Source organism: Coffea arabica, chromosome 2c (assembly GCF_036785885.1).
Source record: "Coffea arabica cultivar ET-39 chromosome 2c, Coffea Arabica ET-39 HiFi, whole genome shotgun sequence".
NCBI lineage: Eukaryota > Viridiplantae > Streptophyta > Magnoliopsida > Gentianales > Rubiaceae > Coffea > Coffea arabica.
This window is the reverse complement of record NC_092312.1, coordinates 65004458-65019183: the sequence shown is the minus strand read 5'-3', so window position 1 is coordinate 65019183 and position 14726 is coordinate 65004458. Positions and strand designations below refer to the sequence as shown.

Here is a 14726-nt window from a genome sequence, read left to right as displayed (position 1 = left end):
TTTTTTTAATTATTTAAGAAGAAGATAGATCTCTGCAATTCATCTTTTTTAATTTCAATCATTAAGGTGAAAATTTTTGTGGAAAAGAAAAAGAATTAAATAAAAAAGAAAGAGAAAAAAAATAAAAGAAAGGAAAACAAGGAAAATGAAAAGTCAAAATAATGCAAGGGTAATTTTGTACTAAAGGGCGTTAAGTAAGTAAAATTAAATGCTATGGGGTAAATTGAAAAATGAGATATTCTTGAAGGGGATAAAATGTGATTAACCCTTTTTATTATGCCATGTGACAGTTGGTAAACGATTTAGGGAATAAAGTGAGAAAAAATACCATTAGGTGTTAAAGTGCAAAACTAGTTAAACCTTAGGGGGAGTTTTCGTAATTAATCCTTTTCTTTAACGTTCAACAGATTAGAAGTAATTGTCTGGCAAACTGTGGAATTTTTTTTTAACCCTTCTAAAGCCCTGCAGTTGATGCTGCAACACCGAAAGGTAAAACCCTGCTGCAGTTTTTCTAAAGGGTACTACAGCCACTCTGCAATATCATCGAGAATGAAATCCCTTGATGAATCTGATGTTGGAATCTTTTGCTACATCTCTCAGCTTCCGGGGTTTCGTGGAATCCTCAAACAAAGGTTGGTTTCCTCTCTCCTTCAACACAAAAAAATACCATCTTTCTGGTATAATTCCTCCCAATGCTAAGCCCAGAAACTTAAAGATTCTTGGAAATACATGATTTTTTCGTTCTCTTTATATGTTTTAGTTATTGGGTTTTGGTTGTTAGTCGAGTGTGTTATAGATTCTCTTGTAAGACTCAAGAAATGGTACCTTCACGTTGATCAGTAAAAAGATTGAAATTTTATTTCTCGGGTTTGATTTTAAATTTCAAATTTTTTAAGTGTATGCAAGGGATAATAGAAATGTGGTTAGTTCTTACTTTTAGTTTATGTTAATGTTCAGGTACTCAGATTTCATCGTAAATGAGGTGGATTTGGAAGGTAATGTTGTTCATTTGACCTCATTGGAGGCTCCAGCTGAGGTACAATGCTGACTTTGTAGTTTTTTGTTGGTGTATTTCTTGTATTTGTGGATACAATTGTGTTGATGAAATTTTTTAATGATTTGATCAATCAGCTTGTAGAAGAAAAGGAAGTATTGGTAGCTGATCAGCCAAACAAGAATTATGATGCTGAGATAGGATCTTTTAGAGCTCTTGCTGGTGATTTCAATGCTGACATGTTGAAAGCATTATTAGATCAGACTGTTTCTGGTGGTGGGGTTGAGATTGAGCCCATTGTACTATCTCCAAGTTCTGATAAGTCCCACCGAACGGTTAGTTTGGAAAAAAATTTTCCGATGATATTTTGTATATTAAGTATTTTTCCTCCAGGTTTCTTTTCTTTCCTTTAATGGTGTATGGATGCTTTCCAGGCAGTGCATAACTTCTTTAAAGAGAAATTGAAATTCCTTGTCACTGACACAATAGATGGACCAGATGCCACATCAAAGTGCATTCGAGTAAGGTTAAATGGGGGAAAGAGTCATGGAAGGCATAGCTTCAAGAAAAGGAAAGACAGAGATGATAAACCTTATGATGGTAGAGGTTCTGACAATTGGCCAGAGCATCTCGGGAAATACTTAAGGTGATAAATTACTTTCACTTTTGTCTTGGAAAATTCCTTGAATCAGATGATTATATTTCCTTTCTTTATTTCTCTTTCACAATTTGGAAAATGAACACTGATTAACATAGAATTCTTTACACTGCATCTGAAAAGTGGGCTTAAATGATTAGAATCTATGAGCGAAAAGGATGTCTTCAGGTGCATTCAAAATACTGGTAGCAAAAACATCTATTCACTCCTGGAGGAAGATAATTGAAGTGCATTATGAATGAAGGTCTAATGGGGTGGATCTTATTCAACTTAATGAAAATTTCTGAGAGTCAGTGGCTCCTTGTGTATGAGAATGGGATGATAAATGACATGTGGATATGAAGTCTGAAGTATTTTGCATATTTTTTATTAGAGGGGACAATTGGGATCAAGTTTCTTTTGAAATTTCAATTAGGGTAGCAAGATAGTTGGCATCTTCTTCTTTTTTTTCTTTTTGGGGCTTCAAGAGATGCCAATCAATTATTCAATTGGATTTCAGGTGACAGTTTGAGGAGTATTGTAGTGATCTATTACAACTTGAAACTCAATGCTCACTTGGTTCTAAAGCACGACTAGATGGCTTGAGCCTTCAAATCATAATTCACTCTGTTATTTGCCTGCCCTTTATTATTACTTGCTATTTTTTTTTTAACCTTGAGACTTGTAAAAATCAGTGTTTTATTGGTGACAATAGCCATGATTCTGTCAGGTTACAAGTATTTAATAATTCTCCTAATACAGTCTTAGCTCCGTCATGTGAGTGGCCCAAATTATAATGCTGTTTCAACTGTTAAGAACCTTCTAACCTAGATCAGGAGGGCTTTTTAAAATTCTGTCTACTGGTTCAAGATGCAAAATTGTCCTTGTTTCACATGCATTTGACCTCCTGATAGATTTGTCCTCCACATTCTTGAGATATATAGTGGCTGATTCAAGTTAATTGTTGGTTACCATGGAGCCTTTATCATCTTGTTTCAGATTCTACTTTGAATGTTTTTTTGTTCCTTTTTTTTTGGTAGCTATTTTTACTGATTGAATACGTTTGCATGACACTATCTGTGTTTTGGTATTGGTATGTATTGTTTTTCTATAGTTTTGCATCCTTCAAAGAAGAAGTAAACCTTTAAGAGGCAAGAAGATCAGCAAATTGTTAAGCAGCAATTACTGGCTAGTGCCTAATGTGTAGGAGAAAAGACAGCTGGATGAACTTATGTATGATATACTGCCCATCTCAGTGTAACTAATCATATGCTTAAGTTGGACAACTATTTGAGGCAGCACTTGAGAATTAATCTGACAATTGGCCTCAGAATGTGGGTTTATTGAGTTTCTAGAATTGAGTGGTATCTGCTTCTCCTGAAGGTTTAAAATGGATGATTCTAAGGTGCCAAATAATGTCAAAGTATTCAACAGTTTTAGATACATAAATTTTCAGCAAGTTGCTGTTGTACTTTAGATTTTATGAGAATCTGTCTAATGTTTTATGGTAAAGAAGGTATTAGTTCACAGGGGCAAAGAAATTTCTTCCTGTTTGATGTTGTCAATGATTTCCAAATCTTTGGGTGAAATTCCATACCTTTGCCCTGTTCATTTCCTTCACTTTCAACGATAGGTTTTATTCTGCTGAAGCCAGCTACAATTGTCTGCAATATAATTGCATCAGCATTTTGGAAAGACTTTTTTCGGTTCAATGTGGTTGAATAAGAGAAGACAACAAGAAGCACTTTCCTTAAATTATGAATTTTAGTGGTTTTCTTGCTAATGATGAGGGGAAGAGCTGAAATCTTGTTAACTTTCTGGTGCCATGGCTTTGATTCCACCCAAGTAATAGTAATAAGAGGGACCAGCTACTTCATCCTTTTTTCAGGGGGATTGGGATGAGGCAAAAGGGGGCTTTATGAGGGTCCTCAGGCTCGTTCACTAAATGAGTTATGGAGGTCTTATTGGGTGAACTGGGAAGAAAGAAGGCCAGCCTCCCACTATGTGAAAGAAGAGCTTTTCTCTTATATTTAATAAAATAGGATTTGCAGAAAATGCAGTACACTATGTGAGTATAGTGGTCTCATTGGGTGAAATTGGAAGAATGAAGGCCAGCTTCCCAATATGTGAAAGATGAGCTTTTCTCTCATATGATATATAGAACAGGCAGTTCACTTAGCCAGGCTTTTAAGTTCTGAAATGCCTTGCACTTTCTCCTTCCTTTTAGGTTTCCTCTGGAACTTGACATGCTTATGCTTCTTGGTGAGTAAAGCTTTTGGGCTATTGTAATACTACAATCTTTTTAGAGGTTACCATGATTTATCTCCATGAGTAGCAAGCTGGACTATTCCTTAGTTTATTCGTAGGCAAGCAACTTAAAATGGTTACTGAAGGTGTTCATGGGTTCCAATCAAAAGATAATGCTTGTTTTGCATCATTGAACAAGAAAAGGAAACAATTTTATAATGCCTGGTGGTTCATAAATGATTGTCGCTTGGCTTCGTTTTGATACTTAGGAAGTCTCTATGATGTTTGTTGCAGTTGGGAAACATCTTGAGTGGATTTGTTACTTTAAACTCTCAGGTTTCATCTTTACAAGGAAAACAAGGACACACAGGAGGCACTAGGGCTTATTGGCAAGATGCTTGGGATTCAGGTATATGATGTGTATTCACATGCTTTCTTGTTTTCATATCAGAGAGCAATTTCATGTTGACTGTCTGTGGTCAATCTCTTCATCATATTTTTCTTTTTCTAGTTGCCTTTTCAAGTACCTATTAGTTGGATGGTATTTTCTTCCTGTCACCTTTACCTTCAACTAGTACATTTTTAGTGTTCAATTTGTGAATGTTGGTTGTGATTATTTTGCCAATGCATACTAAAGCTACGTTGAATCTAGCTCTTGGATGTATCACATCCTAGTGTACATTGTGCACGTGCGTAATGTTCTATGTGCTGTTCTTTGACAACACTAAAATATTTACAAAATTTTAGCCCTCATGAAATTGATGTATCAATAAAAACTGGATCTTATATTGTTTTTTGTGGATCTTTTAAGTTGCTTGTTATTCTTCCTGGCAGCCAAGGTCCTTTGGATTTGCTGGTACAAAGGATAAGCGCTCCATATCAACTCAAAGGGTAATCTGATATCTCTCTTTCTTTTATATTTATTTATTTTCTTTGCTTGCAGTTTTCATGGTTGGCATTAGTTTACTTTTGTTCTTGATGTTCATTTGTTCCATTTGAGTAGCAGGAAAAGCATTTATTTTGTGCTGACACTGATTTAAGCTATCTTCTTGCCAATTCAAGATTGAATTGGGACACCCTTTAAGTTAGCTTCTTTTTGGACTCAGAGGTAATAAATCTTTGGATAAAAAAAATAAAATGAATCTGAGGAATGCTGTATAGGATTGTGATGCATCCTTGTCAAAGCGTATGACAGCTGGGAGATTGCTATTCTTTTTATTCTTGTTTTTATTTTCCTTTAATAGTTAAGTTAGTTTCTTACATACATATTACCAATTATAGCTTTTCCACATTAACAATAGTGCTTATAACATGCTCTTCTGTGTTATGGGTCTGTTACTTTTGAACTTTTTAAGTTCTTTCCTTTTATGATATTTTCATTCTACTTTGCATAGAGATCAAGTTTCACATCTTCCTGTTTAAAAATTTCAGGTAACTGTTTTTAAGCAGCGAGCAAATAGATTAGCTGCACTCAATGAAAGATTAATTGGTATCAAAGTTGGAGACTTTTGGTGAGATAAAAACATTGCAGTTTTGCTTTTCATATTATCTACTTTTGTGGAGTTTGGATTGACAATTGAATCCTTGTGATAGTCATGTTAATGATGGGCTTCTTCTCGGTCAGCTTCATGGCAATCGTTTTACAGTCACATTAAGGTAAGGATATGCATACTGTGTAGCTTTAATACACCTGTGCCAGATTATACAGTACAAAATGATCGTACCTTCATATATACAGTACCCTGTTGCCTGGGTTTGCTGATGTAGGAGGGTGGTCTAGTAAGAAATAGAGAAGGAAAATAATGACAGATAACAATGATGCTTAAAAGATTGATGAAGAGGTAAATACAATAGTGTTGGTAGGGAGTAGCTTCAAGGATTAGGAAAGACTCAAGAGATTCAAGTAATTAAACACAGCTTTTTGCTGCTGCAATACAGACAAATGTTTGTGGGGCTAGATATATCTGTTGTTACTTTACTGTGCATAAAGAGTAAATACCCTTTGTGGAGAACATGCACAGAACCGTCCATCTACTGAAGTCTTGCATTACTTGATGAAAATCAAAAGCTATCAACTACTTACAAGAAAATAAAAAATATTTTTCGTTTTTATTTTCCTTTTTGTTTCCTTACTTGTATTATTATTAAAAATGGCATTAATTGTTATAGCTTCTGGAACATGTTAATATTATTGTCCAATAAACAATTTTACAGGGGAGTGGTTGCAGAATCTGAAGCTGTTATAGAAGCATCTGCAAATGCATTGGGAAAGCTTGGATTCATTAACTACTTTGGCTTGCAGGCATGTCTTTATTTGCTCTTGTTTCTTCTTCTTTCCTGATTCAAGCTTACAGTCCTCCATTGCCCATTCTTTTCATTACATTGATGTCCTAGCTAATATGTATTAGATGACCTCTTCCTGTCGTCATGCTTATATTTAAATGATCATGTTTTGGTGTTTTACTTTATTTTTATTTTATTTTATTATTTTTTAACTACCCTAAATTTCCTTCCTGAACTGTCCAAGTATAATTTGACCTTGATAGTTTCTGAATTTTGCGATAGAGAATGGCGATTTACCATGATCAATCAATTTGACATCAGATGCAGTAACATGTTGGAGATAAATGCCTGATGTGGATCATTAATTGTTTTGCCCAGCTTTAGTATTTGATATTCGTGTATTTGATTGTGTATCCTGATGGAAGATCATGTGTTTCAGTGAGGTGATACGAGCAACTTAGTTTTCCAAAAAAATGTTCTACCTCATCCCTGTTAGTTTGCAGTCTAATTGATTTTTTTGCCCTTCTTCTAGTTCCATCCTTTGCTTAACATTGGTAAACATGATGGTTAAGTATTTTCCTTTACCACATTTGCCTATCGCTGTTAATAAAATATCTAATTCACCATCGTACTTTGATAAACAAGATGTGGAAGTTCATATCAGGTATATATGTATTTGTAAAGTTTGTTTGCCTTTCATGATATGGGATTGGATTCAGAGATTTGGAAGTGGTTCTGTCCCCACCCACCTTATTGGAGCTACCTTGCTGCGTGGGGAGTGGAAGAATGCGGTCGACATGATCCTTGATCCAAGAGAAGGGGATATCCTTTGTAGTATATTTTAAATGTGCCTCAAACTTCCTTCTTGCTAAAAAAGGAGTAGAAATAGCTACATCTGTATGAAGCTCAATATGCTGTTTAACCTGCTACTTGCAATTTGGCAGCACTTTTTACTTGTTTTTTTTAGCTTAGATTTTTAACACAGAAGGAAGCTGTAGGAAAGGTAAGGGAGTATTATAAGGATACTGGGGATATTGAAGGGACGCTAAGGCAATTACCGCGCCATCTAGTTGCTGAAAGGGCAATAGTAAGATTCAAACTACTGATGCCTGCTTGTTCTCTTCGTTTGGGTCATTTTTGCTGTTTCTAGTGGCTCAGTCTGGTTTTCCTTCTTGTCATTCATTTCTTGTTACTTTTCATTGTGAGTTTCAAACTACACAGGTTTAGTATATTCAAAATGGTTAAAGTGATTTTTAGTGGAATGTGTATTTATGCATTAAGGGAATCCTTGGGTTGTCTTTGCCTTCCCTACATCCACTTTTCTAGCTTTTTGTGTTTTCAACTATGCTCTTCTTCTATAACTTACTATGTAGCATCACCAGGAAAAATAGGGCAGCAGCATCATGGATAGAGTTTCTAATGATGGAGAACTAATCTTACACTCATACAAGAATTGATTAATGTAAATATTGAACATGTTTCACTGTTTTCCTCTTTGCTCTATACTTTCTTTTAATTCTTTCTTTTTACAATGTTGAGACTCTTTAAGCTTTCCATAAACATAAAGAAATGAGAGGGCTTCTCTCTGACTGTAGGTTACCCCTTTGTCAGCCTGTGACAAAAAAAGTATTAACTGAAGGTTTGAGTGTTTAATCAGCTGTAGTCTATTGGTGAAAACAAATTATTAACCATTTATTTTAGAACATCTGTTGTCTAGTATGGATAAAGTAAAGGGAAAAGGGGAGCCTTAGCATGCGTTTAAGGTGGTTTTTTCTTCTGATGAGTATGGCTTTTTTATATAGTGTTATTCAGCACTGTTGATTGTGCCATTCTTCTTTCTTTTTAATTATTATGATTATTTATTTTCATTTATTGTTCTGGATGCCTTTTGTGACAAATAGTCATGAGAATCATCATTTTGACCTTCATTACTAGCTTTTGCTTCTAAATTCTATACAGCTTCAGTGTCTGAAGAGAAGTCCAGGGAACTACTTACAAGCCCTAAAATCTATACCTAGGACGCTTAGAATGATGTAAGTGGTCAAGAAAATAAATTTCCTTCCTTCTTTCGTTAATTAAATGCAAAGATGTCTGGAAATATACTTTAAATGAGTTCCAAGTAGTATATCTTAGTTTCTTACTAAATGTATGTTTGGGTTCTCACGAGTATTAGCATCTGTTGACATATGATCAGCCTTGAGCCAATGTCTACATTTTGTGTGGTAAGCAAGCGAAGACAAGCTTATTGGCTTCTCTAAGACTGAAACTGAATTGATCCCTTATTGGTGCAGTAATTGCATATGGTAGTCGTTGCCATTTTTTAACAATATCAACTTGTAAATGTGCTGTAGGGAGAAAGACGTATGGTTTGTGAGCAAATGCTACTCTTTTTCCTGTTTTCCATTGTCAGAAGCTCTGACCTTCCCCAGAGTTCTGAAAATACATTTTTAGATGTGACTATACAACCTATTCTTTTCTGTCGCTTTTAGCTATTTTGGTTTGTCATATAAAGCACGCTTCATGTTTATGATGGAAGACATTTAATTTGGTTTGCTTTTATTTTAAATGAGTTTGTTTCTTGTTAGACTCAACTTTTTGGTGTCTCCTTTTACGGTGGGGAGCACCATATGGCAATCACAGATTGTGCTTGGGATACTTGACATGCAATTGAAATTGTTATATATATCATTAAGCAGAGTTTGCAACATCTAAGGTTTACATTGATGAAAGACATTTTTACCATGGGTAACAAAGAAGAGAATTTTTTCTTTGGCATCTCTTGGCCATATTTTTTTTTTCTAATTTTCGAATCTGAGAGAAGTCATCTACAGCCCATTCTTATATGGCTTGCACTTACATTAACTGAAATCTGGAAAGTGAATAACTTCTTGGTGTCAACTTTTCTTGTGAATTCTCCCCCTTTATGTCTCCTGCTATACTTTCTTCTATCTGTAGAAAAAGGATTCCCTCTTTTGTGCAGATCATGAATGCTTTGTGTAGTAATCTGCTAAATTGTGCAGTGCTGCATTGTGGTTCTCTGTTGCAGTTTCATTATATTGATTATTTTTGTGCAGCGCATTTGCGTCCTAATAGTCATGCTATGAGTAGAATGTTCTAGGAACTTCTTCATGCTAATTTGTCTCTTTCCCAATGAGAACTAGTTACAAATTATAGAAGTAATATATAACAAGTTGCTATTTGCTAATAGGAGTCATGATTTTTGCTCATTTGTCAATATTTTGCCTACCACTTCTTCTTATTGTTTGTGTTGTTCACTTAAATTTCTCTAGGATAGGAATATGATCGTTAATTTGTCTGTGGGCTTCGGCTTTGACTTCCTCTTCATACTGGTCATACACTTAACAAGCCATTCTCAATTTATGCATATGGGAATGATCTTTTATATCTAACTAGTGAGATATTAGTGGTGCTTATAAGTTCCATAAAGATAGTTTTTGCTTTTCAGGTACATACATAGTTATCAAAGCTATCTTTGGAACCATGCAGCTAGTATGAGAGTGCAAAAATATGGTGTGTATTTCTCTAGGTTCTCGTTTGGAGCCATCTGGCTGATTCAGTGGCCATTTGTGATTTTCTGCTTTTTTTTTAATTTCTTCTTATATTATATCTCTATGAGATTAATTATGTTGTGCTTCTCTTTCCTCTTTCTGGGACTGATCATGTTCCAGGAATTGATCATGTTGTGTTGGGGGACTTGGTGTATTGCAAAGAACATTGTTGTGAAGCAGAAAGGGGGGCCAATTATTCTGAATTTGAAGATGGTAGCTCAAATGACACCTCTAATCATATAGATGAAATCTCAGAAGCTGACCTCCCAGAAGAAAAAGATGTAACAGTAAAGGCAAGTATTTAGGTTGTCACTGTCTTAATTTTTTGCTTCCTGGGTCTCTTAACTTGAGCTGGAGAAGTCTGGAACCTGAGCTGTCTGCATCATTCAGCATTTTGAGGAAATGATCAATTTTATAATCATTCAGAAGTCACTTTTTGCTATTATTTATACGTTGCATTAGAAAATGCATGCCACCTGCCGATGTTGAAACCTATTTTATTGAGTGGATCTCTTTTTACTTTAAAGAAGTAATCAGAATGGAGATGGTAGATAGTTGCTGCCATGCAACCCTATTAGTTGGTTGTGGTTTTGCAATGCAATGGTATGAAGCCCTCTTGAATCTCACCAGTTTAACTTGATCATATTCTATGTGGATTTTTGTTTTGGATTCAATATATAAATGGAGATTATTTCTTGATGGTGTGGATTCTGTTTGGAAGTGAACCAGTCAAAGTCAGAATCATCTTCATGGACTGGATAACGATGTGTTGAAGATGATCTTATCTGATGTCTATCGAGATGAAGTTTTGACAAAAGTGACCTAATTATTTTTTAGTATAGTGCTGTCATTGCTTGCTCTGAGAATTGCTCTCTCTTTCTTGCAACTTTTTTTTTATAAAGGTTTGCCTTTTCTTTTTAAAATTAAGATGTAAGACAGTAAAGTGCTATTTTGCAGATGTAAGACGGTAAAATGCTATTTTGCAGGTGATAACTGAGGAAGATTTAAGTGCTGGGACTTACACGGGAGATGATGTTGTCCTTCCTTTACCAGGGTAGGAGAAAACTTTAATACTTTTTCTCTTCACTGATGCTATAGATCATTGCTTAGTTCCTTTTGCATTTGAAACTTTACTAATGGCAGGTCAAAAGTGATTTATCCAATGAACGATATTGAAGAAGTTTATTGTGACTTGGCAAAGAAGGTACGTTATCTTTGTCAGAATTTGGTACACGATTATTGGTGCTCGGAGATAGATTTTTGTTGCTATTACCCGATTAGACCATTGTGTTGCTATTCGAAGTACTCAGATTGGTGTGGAACCTCTGATGTGCTTCATAATCTATGAAAGGACTAAAGTGATTAACTAGTGCTTTTTCAGCCTAGATTAGTGGATTTATCAAAGTAGTGTGCAAATTTTTAATAAATTACAACCTCTTAATGTACGTGGGATTTGGATGAAAATTACTTTACCTTGGGTCCTGAATTGCTTAAAAGTATTGAAATAAAACATGAAGAGTTAGAAAAAAGGGAAAAGAGTTTAGGCATTGAGTGTTTTGGAGAATTTTATTGGTTTTTCCTAGTTCTCAAAAAGAATGGTGGGATTAGTGGGTAATTCTTGTGTCACCCATGTTTTTTTTGCCATCTTTAATTCAGGTAACTTGAGAATATTAGTACATTTCCATGATATCATTCTTTATCTTGTTCACTTAGGATTACTTAAATTTCCTATTTCACTGCATTTGTGTTATTTTTTTCCTCCTCTGATTGTAGTTGATCATATTGTTCAGGACGCTATCGGCTTGACACAGAGCGTGCACGGTGTCAAGTATGTTATTTAGTTGGTTTTTTCGTGTTTGACTAAGTACTGAATTTCAGTATTTCCATCCTTAGTTCTCTTAGAAAAGTGGCTAAGGATGACCTCTTGAGCAAACTTGATGCTGCTGAGGTGCCTTCTTAGACGGCATGCAATCATCAGAATTGTTCTACATAAGATCTTCATCAGTTTTTTTGAGAATGCTTTCTCTCTTGCTTATTGTTCTGCTTGTGTGTTGCAATTTGGTACTTGCTTTTTGTCTGCTTTCTTAGAAGAATCTGATTACTTGTAGGGAGTTTTCAATAACCAACATTACTGGAGCTTACAGGCGGGTATTCCTAAAGCCAAAGGAATTTGAATGGTATGGCAGTGTCCCTTTAGGATTGTTTTTATTTATTTGGCTCTGGTGTTCATTTCAAATTTATTATGGTGGATATTTCTTATTCTCTTTCTGTAGGAAATTGCTCACCTATAAAGATGGAAACATTCCTTTAGCAGAGACAGATATGGACTTAATTGCCAAGTCACAAAAGTTGAAAAATGTCAGAGGGGAGGATTGTGGGAATGGGAAGGCAGGTGAACAATTGATTGATAATGGAAGACAATCATGTGTGAGTGCCATCATGGATTCAGCTGAAGATGAGGCAGGAAGTGATAGAGCAGGGTCTCACCAAACTGAAGTATATGATTCTGCTGACATCGAGGAGAGTCAGAAGGCTCTCAGATTGAGCTTTACCCTTCCAGCTTCTGGTTACGCAACAATGGCTATAAGGGAGCTGCTGAAGACATCAACTTCTGTACGTATTTTGTAAAAAGCTGGCTTGCCATTTGCTTTCTCAGTTTTCTGTTGCAAGTAATTGAGGTGCTTTTTTTAAAAAAAAATAATACAAGGAGAGTCTTAAACTTTTGAGTCTAACAGAAATGTTAACTGGCCCTCTCCCAGTTAATTCCTAAATTATGAACCAAGAGTAGAGGACCAAAACCACTAGAGGGTGGTCACCAAAAGTTGAGAGAAATTTGACTGAATGCCCAAACTCGCAAGGAATTATATGCTAGTGTTATGAATACTGTGCCAAGCTTGACTTATGATGAAATACGAGCTTATCTAAAAGCTTAAATTGCATCTGGACTAGACCTTGTTCATTTAAGCATATCAGTGTGTGCATGCACGTGCATGTCTGTGCTTCTACAAGCGTAAAGTGCTGAAATAGATGAGTTCTCGCTTACGATGCTCAAATCTAGTTTTGTTTCAAGCATAATATTTCACGACAATATGGAACCCAGCTCTAGTCTGTCATAATCATGTACACTTTTCCATGTACTCTCTGTCAATAGTTCTACTGGTTCCAATTTTTTAATTGAAACAGTTATTTTCGTTTCAATTCTGCCACTCCAGGAATACTAACATTGGCCTGTTGCAGGTTGCATTTCACAAGACATTGAACCCTTGAAGGCAAAACAATCCGAACATTGGGAAAGTTTTGGCTTTCCTTTGGGCCATTTGAACCTTCTCTGTTGATTTTTGGAGGATCTGGGAATGCAAGATGGTATGATGCACTTTTCTATGCCATTCAGGACCCTTGACAAAAGAGATTTCTGTTCGGCCCCCTAGTTACACATTGTCTGTTGATTTTGAGAGGTTCTGGGAGAGCAGATGGTATGAAGCTTCCCTACGCCAGAGTTTTGTTTATAAAAATGCAATGACAATTTATAGGAGGTGAGGACCGTTGAAAGGAATAAAGTTTTCCTTAGTTGCTCCTTGACCATTGGTTTTTGGAGGGATTTGGGAGTGTGGAGGATATAATGCACTTCTCTATACCAGAGCTTTGTATGTGAAAAATGCAATGGAAATTTAAAGGTGGTCAAAACCCTTAACTAGGAAGAAGTTTAGAGAGAATCCATTGCTGATGGATGGATCATTTATAAGTTATCTGCGTAGAGAGAATCAGATGCCTTTGAATTGCATTGCGGAAGGTATCTGCTGATCGGAAGTTTTGGAAATGGATTTTGATGGCTAAAATTGTTTGGATGACGAGGGAGTTGTCTCTGATTTTGCCTCTGATTAGCAGAAAGACCTATTCCACCACTGCATCCCTCCCCCCCCCCCCCCCACCACCACCACCACCACCACCACCACCACCGCCACAACCAAAAAAAATGTAGTGCCAAAAAATTCCTCCATAATACAGGAACATAATTCAGGAACTGTGAGGCAGTGGCATTTCTTGTAATGCTTAGGAATTACAGCAAATATCCAAACAAGAAACCTCCCCTGAGGTTTTTGATAGTCTCATTGGCTTCCCTTTAGATCTTATAAAATATGGGGTACCTTCGCTAAAACTCAGTAGTAATAAGTTCAACCCAATTCAAAAACATAAATAATATAAAATTGATTTCAAGAGAGAAACAGTTTGATTCCACAACTGCCCCCAAGATTTGCATTAGTGAGTTAATTTGATACATACCTATTGCAACAAGAATGAAATTTTCAGAGCGTATAAGTAGAATTGATGGCAAAGGCAAGATTTCTATTGTAGTTTGAAAAGTGGAAACCAACAAATTTTTTTTTTTTCTCTTTTGGCAACCCTTTGTAACAACGTCTATTTGCAATAGCCAATGCATAAGACTCTATATAACAACAGTATGAAGCAGCTAAGACTATATAACAACAATATGAAGCAGCAACAGAGGGCAATTCATGAGTTGGGTCTTGGATGAGCTAAACAATAGATCAATAGAGTAGCTGCAACAGCTAGAAAGACTCACATAGCTTGTTCAAGCAATCTAAGTGAATTCTAGTAATAGAAATTACCCTATGCTAGTTATCTTGATTAACTAACCAGAAATCAGAAAAAAAAAAATGGTCATCAATTAGCACTTTTTCTATTTAGGAGTCATCCACAACCAATGTCCTATATCTCAATTTCATACAAAACCACACCTATGTTCCATAACAATGAAACTAACAATCAAGAAACTCAAGAAAAAAACCCTAGAATCTACTACCTAGAAATCTAAAGAAAAAAAAAAACGTAAATCACATAGAACATAATATAAGCTACATAATGTCATATTTTCCATTTTATGCATCATCGAAGATATGATTTAATCACTTGTTGGGTTATTATTAAACATAATCAACAACAACAAACTTAAAAATCTGCAACCAAACTATAAAAT

General features: G+C 35.5%; 1 protein-coding gene across 1 annotated transcript; it reads left to right on the top strand.

Annotated features, from left to right (window-relative positions):
- Nucleotides 1-410: 410 nt before the first annotated feature.
- Nucleotides 411-13454, top strand: LOC113692548 (multisubstrate pseudouridine synthase 7). The gene is made up of 20 exons (XM_072076097.1): nt 411-632; nt 958-1036; nt 1132-1329; nt 1429-1640; nt 4215-4287; nt 4713-4769; nt 5310-5389; nt 5472-5534; nt 6093-6180; nt 6881-6984; nt 7146-7248; nt 8121-8194; nt 9628-9692; nt 9851-10023; nt 10717-10784; nt 10874-10934; nt 11521-11558; nt 11839-11907; nt 12004-12343; nt 12968-13454. Exons 1-20 carry the CDS (start codon nt 472-474, stop codon nt 12995-12997), a joined length of 2136 nt encoding a protein of 711 aa, XP_071932198.1. The 5' UTR covers nt 411-471; the 3' UTR covers nt 12998-13454.
- The last annotated feature ends 1272 nt before the right edge of the window (nt 13455-14726 follow it).